At 43.3% G+C, this 21,741-nt stretch overlaps 1 protein-coding gene across 12 annotated transcripts in view; it reads right to left on the bottom strand.

Annotated features, from left to right (window-relative positions):
- Positions 1–22: 22 nt before the first annotated feature.
- LOC128873621 (zinc finger protein 182-like) overlaps positions 23–21,741 on the bottom strand; it is a 40,178-nt gene continuing 18,459 nt past the window's right edge. For 3 of the 12 annotated variants that reach the window (XR_008456444.1, XR_008456445.1, XR_008456451.1), the window contains 7 exons: positions 19,897–20,580; positions 18,721–19,536; positions 3,714–3,858; positions 2,329–2,400; positions 1,668–2,243; positions 983–1,319; positions 23–918 (listed from right to left, as the gene is read on the bottom strand). Coding sequence is in view for 1 of the 12 variants with exons in the window: in XM_054117319.1 (XP_053973294.1) it covers positions 18,733–19,536; positions 19,897–20,580 (1,488 nt within the window). In the remaining 11 variants the exon portion in view is untranslated. Of the gene's footprint in view, positions 919–982; positions 1,513–1,667; positions 2,244–2,328; positions 2,401–3,713; positions 3,859–3,931; positions 5,396–17,757; positions 19,537–19,896; positions 20,581–21,741 lie in introns of those variants that run through there. The other 9 variants (XR_008456443.1, XR_008456448.1, XR_008456447.1 and 6 more) reach the window with 9 other exon arrangements.

Genomic DNA, 21,741 nt, shown 5'->3' with positions numbered 1-21,741 from the left:
AGAGAGAGAGAGAGAGAGAGAGAGAGAGAGAGAGAGAGAGAGAGAGTTCGAAAGGCAACGTTTGAGAAAATAAAGAGGCGAAATCGTGTAGCGACAGCCAGAGGCAAGGAAGTTTGCCAAGCGTGATTTGGTCGTGGGTACCAATCTCGCAACGAATCCATCATGATACGGCAGAAGTTACTCAAAGTATATGATTTTTCGCGTTGATGTATGCAGACACATTCCAGGCCGAATGGAAAAACAGAACAGACGACGTTTTAGCGATCCTGTACGCGCCTATGATACGTTCCGCTGCGCGAAACGGTTTACATTCTAGCGCTACTTTGTGCGCCGTGTTACAAGAAATTTCATTTTTCGCAAATGACGAAGGGGGAAAGTCAGTTCATCCCAGCGAATTAAGGTTGACGCGTCGAGTATTTTCCAAAAGGCAGAATGTTTCTGTATTAATTAACTTCGAGGAGACGACGTTACAGATTTCTGCTAGATTCCGCCCGCGTAACTCATCGAGGATATCTCGGAATTGAAATCTCGATCGTTACATCGAATATTAGTTTATGTAGCGTGTTACTAACGCAGAATTTAGTTTAGGACGAACCGAGTACCTCGTGTAGTCGGTGTTAATTAACCGATGCGACTTCCGATAGCACTCGATAATCGTATTATACTCGTTTACCAGAGTAAGCTGTCCAGGAATCAATGACCGGTGCCACATAGAACGGATATTCGTCAGTTCCTTCAAAATCCTTGCTCTAATTCTGCGCTCGGTGTTGGAACACGCTCGCAACGCGGTACAACCGGTTCCAATTAATATCAAGCGGGTTGCGATGCTGTCGGCATGAGCAATAAACTCCCGTGTGTACGAGCGTAACGCTTAAGTTCACGAGGTCGATTGCAGTTTACAACGTATCATCAGGCGCCCTAGGGTGACACGAAGGAAAAGTTACATAGACGCACCGTAATCCACCCGGGTGTATGTACTTACCCATCGAAGCTCTCGCAACGTGCTGCGCGCGTTAAGTTCTCCTATTACGGAACCAACAAATGCCAGAAGCATTTCGAATTTAATTTGACGCTTGTCCGTTCCCTCTGTTGTTTCAGCGTTCAGTGCCGGGACGTATGAGTGTTTCACTTTTCACGATGAGAATCTCGTAACATTTAGTCCTGGGGAGGGGGGGAGGGGGTCGTCGAGGTCTCGACGCTTCGGAAATTAGTTTATCGTCGACGTTGGGAAATTCGGAGGGCACGTCCACGTCCATTAACCCCGTCTCCGTGATCCTCAGGTTCGTACCTTCGCTGGTACAGCGACATAGCCTGAACACCTGTAAAATAAAATAAACCAATACGAATGATCCACGAGAAACCACTCTAGTTTACGATGTAAACTTTGCGTGCTGATTCTAAGACTTGTTCGAGGTCGTTTCAGGTCTTCCCCGAGGATTTCGAGACAATTGGAAGGGAAAGTGAGACACAGACTTCGGGCACACCCATTGTTGGAACAAATTTTCCTGTCGGCTGTAACGCAACTCCGTTTAGAATTAATTGGAGAAAACTGAATATTGTATTTCGGGATATGTTAAGTTTGCTGCGGGACAAGTCGTGACTGAAACTTCATCAAAACTTTTCCGCTAAGAACACGACATCGAGACAATAGTATTACCCATACTTACAATTTGTAGGTAAACGATTCGCTCCTTCCATAATCAGTCAGCTCCACGCATGTCGTTGCGAGATTGTAACGATACGATATAACCGTCCTCTTTTTTGTCCTTCTCTTGCTTTCTACGTTATTATATTAGTACATTCTTCGTTTAACGTTTGAATCGTTAACTACTTAGGTGGTTCGTGTTAGTCTGAAAGTCAGAGTTAAGATGGATAGTATCGCATAAACAAATAAGTACGTTTTCTGGAAAAATAGAGGGCCATTCATCATCAACTTGTTTTCGACCATTTTGGCAGTATTTTTTTACCAAGCTTGATCAGGTTAAAACGATAACGGATGAAACCCATTAATCATCCATGCAACTTCCATTCCATTTATTAACACGCCAGGCAAGAAAATTCGATACTCTCACTGCTTTCTATCTTCCGTTGTTTCCTTTCTCAACAGACATGTACAGACGAGGAAATACACGACCTGACAGCCTTCCCATGATAGATATCCCAACTCACAGATACTGTCGTGCCTTGAAATAACTCGTAATTAGCATTTATTACCATCGTTGAGTAAACGCGCGTAAACCAATCTAACAAACAAACACAGTTGTAGACAATGTCCTGGCAAATGATAGGTGGAACGGTAGCCATCGTCGAGGTACGAATGACACTTACGTTTCAATTTGCATCGAAAATCGTGTTCTTTCTTCGTGGTTCGCATCTAACAAAGCTTCTACTTTTTGGAAACTGGAAATACAGCAAAGCAAAGGAAAACTTTGTGGAAACTGTGAATAAAAGGCAGGCATTGGTAACAAATTTTTATATAAAATATCCGAGACATTCGGTTGAAAGTATTTTTAAATATTTTTCCATACTCTGTTTGGCAATGAATTCATTAGTCGAACCCATTGCCAAACGATTCCTCAGCGTTATATTTAGCCAAGGAGCTGATCTCAGAACGGTCCCTCCCTTCTGGCAACCCGAATTTCGCTCGACAATGGTGGCCGTGATCGAATCAATTATAATCGCTAATTGGGAGATTGCCGTGCAAGTCGCTAAAGTACCACGAGCACATTCTCGACGCTAATATACATAGGCGTACGCGTATTTAGATATGCATCTCGCATGCATATGTATGACGTTAAGGTGTATTCATTAGACGAACGAAAGCAGGCTACCATTCAGAGGTTTCTATATTCATTCATGAAGCAACGGGTTTGGTAACAGACGTCGCGTCGGTTCGAATAATCGAGCAAACGTAACACGGAAGTCGCTGCGACCGCAGTCACCGATCGTTATTTAAATTTGTTAGACATTGACCATTAAAGGCAGCGAACATGACGAACGGGGATCACAGAGATGCTGGACACCTGGGCTAAGAGTCCTCGGATAATATTTTCAAGTGGAAAAAGGTTAATAGAAAAAGTTGCATTTCAGAAGATTTAAGAACTGGCTTTGGCCCTCCTGTCAGAGGAGAATAAGTACGGTAATAATACGGTAACGAGAATAATACGGTAAAAAGCAACCGTGAATTTAAAGGAAATAGCAGAGAAGAACTCGAGACTATAGGAAACAAGAAGTGAGAAAAAGTCCATGGTTCCCAGAAAGTTCTTGGATCGCTCGTACGATCCAGCTGATCCATTTATCTCAGCATCTTTATCCTCGAACTGGTGTCACCGAGTACATTCGAGGAGGAACGGAATGCCCGCATCTCCGAACGCTGAGATCATCCTAACGCTGTGAACCGTAATCCACATTTAGAACGTCAGGTGTGTTCGGGCTGCTTAATTAACGGCGCAATTTACAGGGTGTTACGTTTTCAGTCTCCCCTTTGGTACCCTTTCCCATGATCTTTCTCTAAGGCGAGCGTTCAATAAAACACGGATCTTAGTAGCGCGGAACAATTAACTCGGACGAGTGTGTGCTCTAGGAAGCTGGACAACGTTTACGATCCTCGTGGAACATCGCATTTATCAAGCAGCTCTATTATACCTTGAATCCGCGCGTTAACCGCCGAGCTAGCGCGTTCGCGTTTAATTAGCTGTCGCATCAGTACTCACTGTTTTTCTTATCAGAACCGTGCAAGCTGAAACACCATTGTTCCTCTCGAGAATGACCTTTGAGAAGGCTAGAGCAATCTCCGGGCGACCTGGTCCTTAATTCATCCAACTCGATTGCCATTGTCCACAATTTCGACCAAGCTCTCTGGAATAATCCAATCGTGGAATAGTAGTAGTAATAATAATAATAATAATAATAATAATAATAATAATAATACGTAGTAGCGAAGTACATAACGAAGAAATGCCTTGTCGAGTGAAGAAAACGACGTGAACGGCTCGATGAAAAACGACATTCAGCGTCGTTCTGGAAGTTTGCAGTTGAGGAAGCGTTGAAGTTATGCTGATTTGATCGGAGGACGCAGTGTGAATAATAGTGGATACGACCAGTGGTGGGTAAATTAAACACTCGGTTTAATATGGGAGGAGTCGGTTCGAGACGGCGCGGCGAGAATTCCCGGCGAGCAGAAGAGCGATCAAATCTGTGCTGTCGAGATGTGCTCCCGTGGAGAGCCATTCAAGTGAATTTGCATCGAGTGGCAGGATAGGAATCGTAGAGGGATTCGATGCTGATGTAGACGTGGAAGGAGACGCTATTGCGGCGTCAACAGGACCATCTGGAATGATGTATCCGATTATTTTTTTAATTCGACCGTTTTCCACGCGGAAGACGACCCCATCGACCAAACGTATTTGCGGTCTTTCCTGTTCTCCAAGTCCTCTAGCCTGAACAAAACGTTGACGTCTATCGCACGCGAATTGCTCGTTAATATAGCCTAACGAGAAAGGCTGGAAAGGTGAGATATCACAGACACGAAGATCTATTTTTGCCCGTGTGTCAGATAGCCATAAGTTGCGCGTGATCGCAGAAGTAAATCGCACACTCAGCGACGCGGACAGAGATTTATTGCTTCTGATTCGTGTCACATACGCGATGTCGGGACGGGCAAACGACGTATCGATTGTGGATGCAACATGACAGATAGTATTTAGTAGGTCTATTTTCGCGAGACTCGATATCATCATAGTCGCAATGCTATATTTAACGTGTTCGATGCACTATATGGAAGCACTCTTCAGGGTATTGAATTGTCAATTGCGGTAATTTCAAATTTCGTGAAGGCTCGTCTCGCGATAAGCGTCTGGAGAGACGATAATGAATTGCTTACACGAGTAGCAACGGACGCATTTAGATTTTCAATTTTGTTAGACAGTTGCTTCGTCTTTGTGGAACAATCGTCGAAATTTTTTAGCTCTCGTAGCTATTCGTAGGAGCTCCAAAGAGCTCCAAAGGCGAGGAGCAAACTTCTGCGAAGCTTGGACAATACCACTCAGAGTTAATCGATGCCATTGTCCCTTGGCTCCCGCTAAAGTAGCGCCATTGTATCGCCATCGCTTATAGAGACCATAAACGTAACGATTTATTCTACGATGACTCGTATCTCGAGTCGCCAGCAATGGAAGCGCCGCACTACGTACTACCATTTAACGCGACAGACTATAATAACTCCGTAGATTTAACAGTTATCGTTAAAGCAGCCGTAACCGCGGTAATTGTGTAAATTATTGTACGAAACGTCGTTACGTCTACGGCCTTATTAAAATCTCTCTATTCAACGATCTCGCGACTTTTATTTATTAAGCGTAATAAGTAGCCTGCCATAAATTAAAGTCGACCATAATAAAGATTAAGATAAGGAATGACGAGGTTGATAATATGTTCCAAGGAATTTTCATCGCGTTACGCAGCTGGATATCGGGAGGAACATCTGGAAAATGAATCTGGGGCGTGTGCTCTGATATCGTGTGCTTGTAACTTACATGATAAACGAACGGTATTTAATTAATTTCATACGCATGCTCAGACAGTGTTATAAAATTAATTTGCAGAGTTTAATTGAGCATTTCCGTTGAGCGATAATTATCATGGAATACTGTGATAGATCTCCCACAGATGGGAATCTAAAAACGTGATTAGAATGATAAATAGATCCTAAAACTGGAATATACCAACTTTGCTCGATCGTGGGAAACGGAAGATGTCGTTTTAGTAACGATAATCCAAGTTTGACGCGCTGAACCGCGCACCAAGTTTTCTGAACATTTTTATAAGTTGTTACAAGCTTATCGGAATTTACGCAAACTAGCTTGATTATTTTACCGTCTTGGACAATATTAAAGGTAGAATAGCTTTCGACAAACGTTGGACGATTCCTGAAGGTGTTCATTTGATACATCGATTATCACCTTTCTCGTAGATTTATTTCGAAAGGATCATCAATTTCTTTTTCGCCATAAATAATACTTGATTTACGGGACGCCGCAGAACACGTTTACGAGCGGTCAGAAGTGAAATACGAGACCAATTTCGGAAACCTGATCGTCTGTTGACTCTACCTGGCAGATCGTTCGATAAACCGCAAAATATTTCGTATAATTAGTTATTAATAGCGGATCAAAGGATGTCAGAATCTTTTCTGCATGGGCACGAACAAGCGAGCCTAATTGACCGTTAGGCATCTAGCGGCTATTAACGCGAGCTAATCGCTTTACGAGCCGCTCTTAAAGCCGGTTTTCTCCATGGTTCGCTATTATGTTTCGGTAATAGCTCATCAATTTTTGGTCGAATCGAAAGATTTTGGCACCTTCGAACAAATCAGTCCGTGCCAGAGACGGTAGAAATTTAACACCAGCGACTTCCTCGCTGGTACGTTGACCTTCACTTGGATAGATTTATATGGAAATTTTGAAAAAGTCGTGACGAACGAGTGTTTGACCCAAAAATTGGTAAACAGAAAAATTGAATTTATTCGATGGCATGCGCCGACGAAGACTATACCGCATACGTTGTCTCTACACGAAATATTGTTTAAAAAAAAAAAACTGTATTTTGCATACTTTTCACATATAGTTTCCATAGTACCACTCACAACGGTGTTAAAAATTCGACATTCTTGCGCGCGAACGACACAACGATCGAAAACCGGACAGAAACTTGGAATCGTCCGAGACCAAATTAGAATATAAAGTCTTCCTGGTCGAAAACAAATAAATTGAAAATTCTGGAAGTGACGTTAGCATCGTAAACTCGGCTCGTGTCGTTGTCCTTAACGGTAGGAGTCGAGGTGTCGGATAAAATCGAAGAACGTGAATTTCGGAGAGAAATTCGAAGGCGAGAGAGGAACGAGAAGCACGAGATCCAATTGGCGATGCAAATTTCGGCGTCCGCGAAAAATGCACGCTATCGAGGAATCGAATTCTGGTGGAGATTTTCGAGGGGTGCGCTGACGAAGACGAGAAGTAAATCGACAACTTTCCATCCTGTCTTCGAGCGTCGAATAACCGTCGCCATCAAATGTCAAGGTGTTCACCGAAGTGAAAGGACACCTGTATTCCTACCCTTTTTTCCTTGGCGTTATTCGCACCGTGGAATAATTAATAAATTACCTGCGCCGTCTGCCAGTGATTTTGGCCGCGACTAATTGATTTGTTCGCTTGGAGAAATTGGTATTGTTCGATTAACGTCGAACGAACGTGTCGATTCACGAAAGGAAATTCCTTGCTTAAAATCGCTGCATTTCTGTGGGGAAGTATCCTCGTTTTTGGGTTCGAAAGAATCGATTTCTTTTTTGTTGCTTCGAAAATGAAATGTGCCTGAAAAGGAAAGCTTGAAATTGGGACGTTGATCGAGTCGTCATAGTCGAGAGTCGGTAAGTCGCATTGTCGGTAAGTTGCGTTTCTTCAAAACCGATATCTTTCATCGTGAACATCCACTCTGAACTAACGAACAATGAACAGAGTCTGGAAGAGTAACGGAAACAACATGCACCGCTGCTTTATCTAACGAAAAACGAACTACAAGTAGTAAAAGAAAAATTGCATCACGCAGAGCAAAGTGGAAATTGTTTTACAATTATCTTGTAAAACTGTAATACAAGGTCTTGATGGAGAAAAACCTATGTCGAGCATTGGTAAAAAAAATAATGTCCACTTGGGCGATACCTTTCAGCTGTGAGTTCACGAACACCTGTTTAGATGGGATCGAACAGTTAGGTCTCGAGGAGAGGCCACCAACGAGTCGCCTCTTCGCGCTGACTTATAAGAGCATTTGACCCAATATACTCGTATCATGGACGGAGGCAAGGTAAACGTTCGGAAGCTTTCCACGTAGTTCGATACAGCAGTCGATAAAAAGTAGTTTGCTCGGTTGAATCGCGACGAAAATTACAATCGACTTGGTAGGAAAGATCGTTCCTCGTTTAAAACTGTTGCAAATCGGTTCACGTATCGTCGTTTTTCAAATCCTCGATCGACGAACGCGTTATGATCGCGATAATTATTCAGGTGGCCTTATTTACAGGCTTTTATCCCTAGTTAAGATAAAAGTTGGGTAGATGACCTTCCACATTACAAATTTATACATTCCATCTTCATATGTATTCGTCCATAAACAGTTTTATTAGGCTATATCGCGTTAAAAGCTTGATAACGGCGATGAAGCGAAGAATTCTTCAGGAATTCGCAATAACTTGGCTGCAACGCGACAAACCTCCATCACAGCTGACGTCGTTAATTAAATCGTAGCCACGGTCTGTCCACACCTCCTCGATCGTCGCTAAGTAACACGTTTCGCTCTAATCTGGTCCCCTCGCTGCCAAACAACGGAATTTTTAATAAAATGCGTCGAAAGATCGTCGCGTTTCCTTCTTTTTCCAGGTCTCTCCATCTTCTTACATAGAGAGAACTGGGTGCCACACGTGGACCTTTCTCAGGGGACAGATAACAATCCGAGGTCAAACTGGACCATCTCTTTGGGTACGAAGCACAGATGGACAGAACTCACATCTAGATGAAAAATCTCCAACGACAAATAAAAAGAGAGCAGCTCTTGATCCGTTATTTGTTAAGATTGTTCAGTGTATCCCCCATCTTCTCTGTTGAAACTTCAAGTTACGCACTTTTCGATACGTTCACTGTCAGACCCATACATTTAAACATTTCTGTAAAAGTAACTCGATCGAAATTCCAGAATTTTATTTATTTTCTTTGATACTTGTCACCTACGTATGGAATGTATAGAATATAGGTATAGAATGTCAACGAACGAAAAGTTTCTGTTACAAAGTGAGCGATGGTCCCCATTACACGATCGAATTAGGCTCAACCAACAGTCAATAAAATAAAAGCTTATCCGAGTAACTGTTCTGTGGAATAAACGCTGCGAATAAATCGCTATAGAGAGTTTTTATTCGCCATCAATGATTCCAATAAAATTCTGTCCATCCCCGCGCTCGATACTGGTCGCGAGCCTGTTTCACCGGTTAAAAATATATTTCAGAAACGAGACGCGTTACTTAACCGGGTGGTTAACAAGTTCGTGTCTCGAAGTCACGAGACGATATCGAACGGGCCCCCCTCGGCAGGAACGCGAGACGAGAAGACTCGTTCGTTTATGGCCGATCATTTCGATGGCTGGTTTCTGCAGTGAAAGTTCTGCCGGCGTAAATTATCCGAAAATTTGACCGTTTCAATCACATCCACTTGGCAAAAACGCGATGTTCGACGCGGGAGACGACCGGGCGGACCGAGGATTTTCGTGAAATTCTTAAGATACGAACGCGAGAACCGAACGACGACGGCGGATTCCACGAAATGTAAAAGTGTTAGGACACTTTATCCGACGGGAGTCACAAAAATGATTGTCGCGAACAAATAAAAAACAGGACGCGTATCGGGAGTAAATAGAGAATGAAGATAATTTTAGATTAATTATAAGAAGAGATATTCCGATGGGCTGGTTTAGGCGTGACACGAAAGTAGCACAATTATCTTGTAACGTTTCTTATTAAGACGGTTCATCCGTTCGATGGTATGGGTCGCAATGATTAGCGACTAAATTGAAGGGAATTCCTGCAGCCGATTACTCGGAGCACACGAAACGATTGACATTGCGTTCCAAGGCGTTCAGCACCGGTTGCCACTGACATTAATCTGAACCGAGGCAAACAAAAAAAAATGGCCACAGAAGCGGCGTTACACGGACTGATTTACCAGATTGCACAACCCATGATTAACGGGCTCCGACATTAGCTTTCTGACACGTCGCTGTCGGCACACGCCCGTCTCGTGGATTTTACCGCGTTCGAAAGAAAGTTAACAGGCGTTTAAGCGGTAAATTAAATGGAACTTTTGCACAGCGTACACCTGAAACGCTCAATGTCAGCTGATTCAGGCTAAAATGGTCCCAACAGTCGCGAACGTTAGATCTCGCTTTAGTTGGAGATTATTTGTCCGTGGGAACGTTATCTCCGTCTTGGATCGATCGATTCAATTTATCTATCGTTGATCCGCAAGTGAGAAATTTACAACGCCAATAATATATAATATTTATCAACTCGAGAGTCGTAGTCGAGAAAAATTCACGAACGAGTCGTATTTTAGCATAATCTGACTTATAAATTATTATTATCGAAAGAGATACTACTTCATAAATTTGATGGATCCGTACGTTTAACGGAAACATAAATATGCGGAACGTGTATTTTTACGATGCCGCTGAAAAGAATCTCCCGCGAAGAAGTATTTATGACGCGTCGCCGGCGTCGTCTCGAACACGCGATGACTCAATATCGAAAATGATATTAGTGCAGCTTGAAATAAATCAGAGGTGGTTTCTAAACAACAAACTAACGATTCTTCCGATATCAGCGTGTCATTTGATCCCCTGAATTCTTGGGATACCAACGAAACGTCAACGTCGGAGGCTGATTTAAAGGACACAGCGATTGCTCGCATAGTAATTTTATCGCATATAGACAATATTTCGCAGGATCGATCGCACCTCTCGCTGCGTTCGGTATCCGACCAATTAACAACTAGCGCCCCGAGGAACGGTTGATAGAACGTGTGCAAATAGCGGTTCACCGGAGGAAGTGTTAGGAATCACGTGATAACAGGTCAGAAATCGGTACATGCTACTTCTTGTTCGACATGTAAATCGATTGGATCTTTTTTTCCCTTCGTCGATCAGGTCGGGAGAGACACGCTCCGTTCAGCGCGCGCACAATCACGGGCCGAGCAGGTTCCCTCGCCTGACCACAGCGAACTGGTTTTAACATAATATTTAGTCTGCCTTCGTTCGGAGATATTTATTACGCGAACGCGATAAAATTATCGACGACAAACGGCGTCTCCTTCGGACCAAGGCTAAACCGACGCAACCAACAGGCTCTGCTCGGCAATGTTAATCGCGATGAAAACGAACCACTCTTTCCCTCCATGAAATCTCGTCCGGAATGTACAGATGAGGGTACGCTTTAATTGCATTTGAGAAGAAACGACCGATTCCTTATACGTTCCTGGGATATATCGGGTTCTTTGGCGCTCTGTAATTCCTCTTATGGTTGATAGCCACTCGATGACAAAATGGGTAAACACATGGTTAAGTAAGTTGAACGCATCGCGAGGAATGGTTTCGCTCTTTAAAAATTCATCAAAGACGATTACTACCAACAAAAGAAAAAACTGTTTTCGCTGTTTGTAAAGGTACAGGTTTACTAGTCTCGCACACGTGCACAATAAATCGATACGTACATTCGTAATACTCGAGAAATGATCGTGGCAATGCCGACACTGAAACTGAAATTATGTTCAGTTTCAGAGTTTAATGAATTATATCTCACAATCGGTAACGGAACGGTCAATGATTTTTATTATTATAAAATTCTTCGTTAAATAAATCAACGGAACAACTACGCGAATTTCTCGACTGGAGTGCTATATTTAGTCATCCGTATTCCATCAAGTGCAAAAGAACTAATTCCGGTTTTCTACGCAAATTATTCATAAATTCACGGCGAGGCTGTCAACGTGATAACGCGGAATTTTTCATCGACGCCTTCAATTTTGCCGTCGAGGAACGCCAGTTTCAATGAATTAGCGAGAAACGATCGCATGCTCGATATCTAAATCCTTTGAGAAGAACTGGTCTCGACGCTGGGAAATTGATTTAGAAATCCAGCGTTTCGTTGTAGTTACACGCGAATGTGTGTGTGTGTGTGTGTATCTTGGGAATAACTCAATTATCGATAACAAGACTTCAATTGGTCCGAATGGACCTTGATGTAACCCTCTCGTCGTTTTGCGCTTATTGTTAGGTGTGAGCAAAACGACGTTTAATTGGCCACGAATAGGTCTCTGATAAAAAAAAAAAATCATGCGCTTCGTAATTGTCGATGACAGGTTGATCGAGGGGTTATCTTCGTTAATTTTCACGTAATATATCGTGGCAACTTTTAGACAATTCGACAAACAAATATGTGCGTTAAACGAGAAGAAGAACACAAGTAGACTTGAAACGGATAGGAATGCAACTGCTGTTAAGAATAAAAGTAAAAGTGAAAGTAAATAAAACTAAAATTGACGAGAGATAAACAAATCGCTCTTGGCTATGTCGAATACATAGACGATTGTGGTTGTTTTGCGGAAGAAGTGAAATTTCAGTAAGAAAATAAGAAAAAAGAAAGAGCAGAGCGTATAAGGTCACAGGTGCAAAATTAGCACGGAAGAAAAGGCACAATAGCGAAGAAGTGGGGACGTGACTCCGAGTTTCTCAATGCGAAATTTGCGTATCTGATTCGAACCTGTTGGTATGGCGAGTAGCGCGTACGCGTAACTTGGCTCGATTTTGTTCGACGGCATGAACTTGATCCATTAGTATTGTGCAATGCTTCGCGAACGAGTAGGCAGCTCGTTTTACCGCTGTCCGATATAAAACGCGAGCTATGTAGATGGACCCATTTCGCTTGTACGTTATCCTGACGATTGTGTGACACGTACACGGTTTCACAATTAACATACAAAACCAAGTATTACTTTTTAACTCTCTACAATCCTGCTTGAAAGTTGTAACATCAGTTACGTATTTGACGTGTCAATCAAATTCGAGTTAAGATTTCTCTCATCTGGAAATAGCAAAGCTATCTCTAATTTCGAAGAGGCTAACCACACACACACACACACACACACACACACACACACAAGTATGTGTTTTTATTATTGATGCGTCGAAAGGGGAACGAAAGGTGGCACGTTGACTTATCCATCAAGTTATTAGGTGGCACGTGAACAAATTCACGGGTCGCTGAACGTTCATCCAGTTTTAATGTCGGCGTGCTTGCACGTTCGTTGTGCGAGAGTCAAATGGCACACGCTCTCTGAGAAAGATCTTGGAGAAAGAACGGTGAATCTCAATCTGGTTGCACTATTCCAGTGGCTAGCACGGACATTCGTTTCACCTTTAGGAATCGCGCACTGACCTCCTGAACTCGATGATCCGTGGAAAAAATCCGCCGATGAAACCCGATCGACCAGTTTCAGAGTGAAAAATGCGAGCCACGTTTTTCACGAGGGATCAACGTTAATCGACGTTCACCGTGAAGCGAGAAGCGAGAAGCGTGAGGAGGATCGAGTCCGTGCATTCCTATTTGTTGCGATTTAACTGGCTGAGATCGTAACCGATAGGATCACACTCCTGAGCGAGTGTTCCACTATTCAGTCCTGTCTGTTCACTTTCTTTTTCCAACCTATCGCGTACAGGACTAATCAGGATTAATTGATAATTCACTCTTATTTATAACGGTTTCTTTGGAATCTCTCACTCGTTCACGGGGAATTGTTTTTAGTTTTACATCGACAATAATCGATCGTTCGCTCTCATTTATTTGGAATGTAAGATACTTGTTTATCAAAAATTATTTTTACTTTCAGATTGTCGGTAAATTGTTGGATATTCGGATAGGTTTGCTTGAATTCGAGTACAACGTAGCTGGTTACACAACAGGAACACGAGACAGAGATTTGACGTTTCGATCGTTTGGAATGGAGTCGCCGGAGTTATTTTCCATTGCCATAAGGCTTTGATAAACTAGCCATTCACTTCGTTAAAGGCAGCCATCGGGACGACACAATAAACGTTAAGTTCATTACGAAGCCCGATTGCCCGCTATCTCTCGAAATCAGCATTGGTACTCGTTTGATGGCTCGACGTCGAATTATGCGATCGTTTCGAGCATCGCTTTGGAATCTCTCTATAGCCGCGACGATGTACTTGGTCTCGTTAGAAACTTTCGTTCCCTTTCTTCTTCAGGGAGGCACTGAATACGCTGAATTTTAAGCAGCTGTTCGTTTATCGGGCAAAAAACGGAACGCGGAAAAAAAGGACGAACCAGTGTGAAAGTTCCTTCGTTCTAAATATCAGATTTGACAATTAAGCGCTTGGGAAAACCATAGTAGAAAGGTTCGCAAGCACTTCGACACTATTACCCATTCTATTCTTGCGGTTGATAGAGACTGTGAATTGCATAAAATATATAGCCGTTTAATATGGTATGCACGAACAAAATGAAGCGAGAATGCAAGCCGTTTATAGATGGAAACAAACAAACCAATAAATGAAGCAACGAGGTTATTAAAAGAAAGTAGTAATAAATATATATTCTTCAAAAGAACCTTCGCTCGTACATCAAACGGTGTTAATTCATTTGTATTCTGATTATTTTCACAGTGACTACTCGATCTATCGTGCTACTCGATATTAGAACTCGTACAAGTCAAAGAATGCCGTTGGTCAACTTCTTCTAGCAATGTATTTGAGTCCATGGCTCTAGGAAGACCAAAAATGTCGATGTGGTTTATTCATGACCAGCTTCTGTAATAAAATGGGGAGAAGGATCGATCAGGTGCACGGCCAAGAAGCAGCTTTCGTCGACGAAAGTACCTTTTTTTCCAGCGATCGACTCAGGCAAGGAAATTGCAGAACAATTGTTAAGTAATTCCCCTATCGCTTACATTTTATATAATAACTTGAAACTCTATACCAGGGAGCCAGTCCTTTTCTCGGTTTCGAATACGGCCGAGATTTATCGATTCCCGTTAATTAGATTATCCAACAAGAATTTTTAAGGTTCCGCTGGCAACAGACATTACCGTTATCGATTATGTCATCGCAATTAAGCGAAAAGATCAGTTGTCGAAATGCATTCGAAACGTTTCGCGCGCCTGCCGTGGAATAAAGCGACTAGCTGACGATTAATAAACGCCGCTGTCGAATCATTAATTTACTCATGAATTCGAGCCATAGAACGAACCCAGTGAAAGGTAAACGAATCAACAGCGCAACAGTCTTTCGTGAAATTTTATACAAATTAATCCTTGTATTCGCGATGTCTGGGTCGTCTTTAATAGCGAGTACGAGGAAGTCACCGTAAATAAATAAATAAATTCGACCGTGATACGTTCACCTTCGGATGCCATTAAACAACAAATATTGAACATTTTTTTTTCTTACCAGGAAACCTGTAGCCACTCTTGTGTACCGAACAAACGTTGGCTCACTAATGCGGGGACGTTTATCAAACATTTACATTCAAGGAACGCGATGCGGAGTACATTCGACGTTCAGACCTAGCACGGAGTGTCTAATGTTTGCTTAGTCACTTTAAGATTGCCACTACGGTATTAGAAGCAGGTTTTGAAAGGAAGACGTTCGGTTGTACGATTTCGAAGCAACGGTAGTTAGCTATACAGTACGTGAAATTTTGTGGCTTACTTATTAGCAATTCTTTTACTGTTTGAAAATGGGATTGTTTCGTTCAATTGCAAGGAAATTTTCAGGGAACCTGAGACTCCGAGGATGCTCAGTTTCGATCCAAGATCTCTCGAATGCTATTTAACCTTTTCATCTTTTCCATGGATTAGATAGCTCTTTCCTTAAAGGAAGACCAACGGGCCACCGCGATGTCGATATCTGCAGTAATCAATAGCGTGAATTATTGGAGGAGAAATCAATTAAGCGTTGTACGTGTGATTTATGCACGACAGCGCAACGTCCCATTTTAGTCAAACATCCAGCCAGTTCATCGAACGATCCTCTAATAAATCGAGTCCTCTAGTAAAAGACCCGCGGATGCAACTTTGCTGGGTTTTTATTTTTTAGGCCGCTTAGGAATATTACACGGCGTTGGAGCACTCGGGCCGGTGTGCACGGAGGCGGCTGCCAAGCGAAAATGTGTAGAATACTTGAAAGATCGAGGAGCTGTCTGATGGAACGCTCGCAAGCTTGCATTTGCACGGAAGATAACCATTTCCAGCACTTCCTGCGATAGGTAAGCAACTGCCCATTACGCGTGTACAAAAATGCTCGTAACTGGGGAACAAGGCCAAGTGGAGCACATTGATTCATCAACTTTTTTCATAACTTTTCCGTCCTCAATCGATCGCTGAGTGAATCCCGGGCTTTTGGGATACGCGAGTCTAACGGAACTTCTTGCGACAATGTAAGCGATTGGTTGAATGCTTCGAATACCGAGAGTCTACAACTTTGAAGAGCACTTTCTAAACTACGTTCTAATAGGCAGAGACTAGAATTAAGAAGCCTATAAATAGGGTCTGGATAGATAGCGTTAAGAAATTGACCTGTTCACCGCCTGGGGAGGAAAACGAGGAATTAAGGAACGTCTTATACAAACGATTCGGTAGAACCAGTTACGATATTAACCCCAGACTTGCACGAGTTCAAAAATTAGCACTCTGGAACTATTTTTCAATGTTTTTGTGCCCTCGAACGTCGCTTGAAGTGGGTCCACCTTACAGTACACTCTGCGCGTATAACTCGAAAAGATTGTTATTGTTTTCGTGTCCTCGATCGACAGCCCAAGTGGGTCCCGCATGTTGGCCTAGACTCTGTATACATCCAGAAGAGAAAGCAGCCCTTTAGAGGCGAAGATCGCAATCGAAAAATCAGATAGGAATCTCTTCGAATCTTGTCCACTCGGTGTCAAATTTCGTACATTCCCAGTCCTCTTACTTATTAATTCAATCTTGGCCCCGTTACACACGTCGACCTGGCTCCAAGCAGTCTACAAATCACAGATCAGTAGCTGCTCCTTGTACTCCAACGTTTAACGGAGATTTCAACAAACATAGGAGCGTACCAGGCTTCTAACGTGCTAATTCTTCGAGTGTACACTCGCGTGCCATTATTCGAACCTTCTAAGACTCCGAACGAGGAACAGCTATCTTCGTACACGAGATACGATCTCTCCGCGCGTGAAGAGGTCCTTCAGTTTGTTCGCGCGGAGAGGAAGCAACTCGTCGGCCGTTGTACGTTTTTCGATGAACACGAGAAAGTTGGGGACGAGGTTTGTTGGACGGACATCACGGACCCGTCGCAAACCAGCAAGTCATTCCGAGTACAACCTTAATTAGAGAGCGGATTCGTTAGATTTTTATTAACGCCTTTGCTCTTATCCTGATGGGGCCGTGACGTATCGTTGACCTCGGGTCAAGAGTTTCCTACGACGGTTACGCAACGTTCGCTTAGGAAACATTCCAATCTCTGTGCTTCCGATTTGTAACGAACCTGGAGTGCAATTTCTCCGATCTCCCATCGATGGTCCTACACTAAAACGGGATTGAATGTAACTGTAGGAGTGAAAGCTACGATGCCTTCGATGGGAGTGTTATAATTATTGATTTTTCTCGGTGTTGTTCGGAGATCGATCCCGTGTAATTCTGGGTTGAGGTGGATGAAGGATACGCTGAGAAGCAAAATTGGATACGAGACTAATTATGGGTTCAGGGGGCAGTCTGGTAATTCGAGATCAAAAAACCAATATGATTCTCCGTGTAATTTCTTGAAAATGCAAGCTTCGAGAGCGATAGTATTGTTCAAATTATCTTGAAATTTTTGAACGATTTGTTCAAAAGTTCATTGTACCAAACTACTCGACTGATTTTATCAGACGGACTGATGGATGTTGGATGAAATTAAGGAAAACGCTAATTCCGAAGTTGAGTTGGAGATGATGGATGAATGTTGATAAATGGAACACAGAGTATCGCTGTTAATTGCGGTAATCAGTTAAGCTGTATCACGAGAAGTTTCCGTTATGTTTCCCGCACTAAAATTAATGGCAAACCATTAGTCTCAGTTTCAAATATACCGTATTAAAATCATCTTACGAGTACGGTTTTATTGCATTACAAGTGTCTTTTACATATAAATAATATACGTTTCCAGAGAGTAGAAAAGGATGTTCAACGTAGAGTATCTTTTATTACAGGTAAAAATACAAAATCGAGGCTTACACGTTCTTATCTTTAAACAATCCCCTTAGCAAAGATTAACTAGATTACAAACTATATTCAAGTACGTATTTAAATTGCATTCGTCACGTATCATCATTCATGCCAACAATGTTCCTCGCATTCCTATATATACATATATATATATATATATATAAATATCTTACGTCAAACTCACAGCGAAAGATAGAGGCTAAAATCGTTCGAAATTAAAACTAATGCCATGGACGATCAATTCTAGAGGAAACGTCTGTGTTCTGGACGAACGAAAAAAATCAGGTCTGACGTAACAATTTGCGGACTGATCGATACCTATTACCGTAAAACAACAATTTCCAGGAAAAGGCGATCATTCGTGCTGTTACGGTAGCTCGGATTACAGACCGACAGAGCCGCTTTCAAACGAATCTAATACTTTCTATCGTCTGATTACATTTGCAGAGACAGTGTTGGATCGACCTGTGCACCGCTCTTTCCACGCATTATCGTTAGAACCTGCCCGTTTTGGACTTGCGTCCGTTAAAGGCTAGCCTGGCTCGAAGGTAACGATCTCGTGGCACGGAATATCTCATAGGAAACAACGATTTCGTAGCACAACAGAGATGAGCAACGTTCTCATCTACATAGAAACGTTGAATAGCGAACAAAAGATGAGCAAATGACATTTCGCGCGTCAAACTTGAATCGGACTGAAATTTTGCCCATCTTTATGTTGCGGAATATTCGAACGTTTCCAAAATTCACACTCGTTACATCACAGACAGGTCAGCTCTCTGATTGGTCGCGACGGTCGAAAGAGTATCGTACTTATCCGCTCAGCAGAACCGCGAGCTATCGCATAATTTCAAGAAAGAATACGTACTTGGGCAATCGTTCACGTTCCACATCCCTCGATCCCGATGGTCTTCGAGATGGGCGTCAGGATGCTCAGCTCTTGGTCCGAATTGGGAGGCGTGAGGGCGTCCGTGGGTGTCCTCGAAATCATCCTCGTCTGCGCGGCTCTGGACGACTCTGTAACGGTGCCGTCCATCTGGGCGCCGTTCACTTCTGTCGGATTGTTTACGGTGCACTTCTTGAAGTGCGTTCTCATGTTGCTGCTCTGCGAGAACCTGAGGCCACAATTCGGACAGGAGTAAGGCTTGGTGCCCGTGTGATAGTTGAGATGAGTCTTCAGATGATGCTTCTTGGTGAAAGCCTTCGAGCAGAGGGTGCACTGATACGGTTTCAGTCCCGAATGGAGCCTGGTATGCAGCGTCATGTTGGACCTATCGGCGAAAGCCTTCTGACAGACTTGACATTGGTAGGGTCGTTCGCCCGAATGGGTCCTCAAGTGTTGCTTCAGCAACATTTTTCTCGAGAAAGCCTTCCCGCATTGTTCGCATTGGTGCGGCTTGACGCCCGTGTGTATTCGTACGTGCATGTTGTACGCGACCCGCTGGTTGAAGCTTTTCCCGCATTCCGCGCAACCGTACTCCTTCCGGTTACGGTGGATCTTCATGTGAGAGCTAAGATAGCCACGGTCGTTGAAGTACTTGCCGCATTCCGGGCAGGTGGCCGCGAACTCCTTCGTGCCCTCGTGGACGCTCCGGTGGTACTTGTAATTGCGCAACTGGGAGAATTGTTTACCGCAATCGGCGCAACGAAACGGTTTCTCCCCCGAGTGGGTTCTTATATGGACCTGAAGCAGATACAGAACGACGATAGGGTGGGATCGATTGGACAGAGTCAAAGCGTATTCCGAAGCGAAGGGTAAGTAAACGCGAAAGCTTTAAACCTAAAGACTACCAAGAAATCCTATATCTTAACGATAGCTTTGGGTCGTTGCTGACATGGTTGGTAACAAGTAAAGTCAATTAAATAAACAAGTAGGGCTAACGAAACTCTATTAAAAAGCTATCACGGTGAAGAATATACTCCAATCCTGAACGGACACGCAGGATTCAGGGAAACGTAAAAATACTCCTCCAAGAAGGCATCTAAAATTTCTCGATAATTCGCGTAACATCGATCGCGAAAGTCTATAATTAGGAATCAGTACCTTCAGGGACGCCCTGGTGACGAATGTCTTTCCACACTGATCGCACCTGTGACTCTCCTGCGCTCCTCCTGGCCTCCCACGTTGGGAAATATCGTCCCCGGCGATAGCGTCGTTATTATTTTTGTCGCTATTTATAACGATCCTTTCAGCGAGCTTGTCCTCGTTCCGTTGCTCTTTTTCCACCCTCTCGACTCCTAGAACCGTGAAACGATCGCTTTTCACGTCTGGTTCGATCGTATCGCACAGTCTGCTGACTGGATGAGAGATTTCTGGCTTCTGGGCTGAACGAGGGACTTGTCCAAAGTATCCAGCTTGTCTGTTGCCATTCGTTTGAACCACCTCATTGCCGTTAGGCAGCAATGACCTGGTGGTGGTGGACACGACGTTGTTCTGTGCCTGTAGAAGCGTCTCAGAGCTTCCAACGTCGTTGCTCATCATCGAGACGGTTTGCGTGGTCGTGGTGAATGGGATTTGAGAAGAGTAGTAGTCGTGGTGCAACGTTCCTGGAACAGCAGCAGGCTCTAGCAGCCTGGGACAATTGTTGTACGTCATCTCGTGACTGGTAGGAACTTGGACACCGTAGTAACGATCGGTGGACACGGGATTTTTCGATAATTGACGATTAGGACTGCGAGAGGTCGCAGCTCGCGTTGCTTCCGGAGGACGCAGACTCTCCCCAATCTCCTGCAACAGAGCAATCGAGAGACGCTGCAATTAACTTGATTTTTAGAAGCGTCCCGGCGGATATCGAACGGATACGAACATTCGATCGGTTGTTTTCGAACGTGCCACGTTTTGACCGCTGTCTGCTTTACTTTTTCTAGAAATACCGCGTGAACCTGTTCTGATAATTAATCCTACATCGAGAATGTTGGGTTTAGCCCCGATCTCTGTTTTTGTCTTCAAGTCTGACAGTAATTGGACCCTTTAAATAGAGCAGAGCAATCTTAGGAACGTTTCTTCGGTTCGAATTAGTCGATAATTCGTCCGTCGAGATACTTATCAGCGTCAACAATAACGAATACAAAATAATCCAGAGTCGTCGAACACGTTCGCAAAGTAACGACACACTGTTCCGTGGTTGATGGTATCAGGCTTTTGCACAATGTATCGTCTAATGTGTATAATTCGTCTTCCGCGGGTTTATTCAACCGTAAAATTTCTCGGTTGATTGCATCCCTCCCCCGCCTGGTAAACCTCAATTATTACTAGAATACAGCGCGGTAGAACGGTGTAATTAAATCATACGTTTCCATCTAGTTCGGGGATGAACAATTGCACTCGTAACGTTAATTACCGATTCGCAATTTTCCGCTGCTCCAAATTACTTGATAAAATTATAGAGACAGGGGCATCGACTGAGAGGAAACGACAATCTAATCAGCAATGTCGATCACCGAGGTTCTTGTCATTAACAACTCGCGATTGGTACGTTCGTCTGGTGTAGATTTTACAAACGATCGCGTAGTTAATATTTCCGCGATCGTAACGTAACAAGAAACGCTTACAAGTCTGTTGCAAGAAGGATGAATATATACTGTTCGGTAATCGGACGTTCAAACCGGTAACATTTGCAATCCAGTATAAAATGCTTGAATCCTGCCACTTGCAACATTGCTGCAAATTGTAGATGTACTTATCACAAATATTAACGATGCCAATTTCTATGGTAATTAGATTGTAATGCGCGGAATATCCGTTGCCCGATACTTTCTTGGGTGATTTCATCGCGATGTTACCGCTTGCGTTTAATTAAAGCTCATCTTTTGCTATAAGATAGCAACAATGCCACGCGAAGGACGGTGGAGCGGGCAACAATGAGGCGTTGAGAGAGAACACCGTTCC

The sequence above is a fragment of the Hylaeus volcanicus genome, chromosome 3, assembly GCF_026283585.1.
Source record: "Hylaeus volcanicus isolate JK05 chromosome 3, UHH_iyHylVolc1.0_haploid, whole genome shotgun sequence".
NCBI lineage: Eukaryota > Metazoa > Arthropoda > Insecta > Hymenoptera > Colletidae > Hylaeus > Hylaeus volcanicus.
This window is presented reverse-complemented; position numbering and strand designations above follow the sequence as displayed.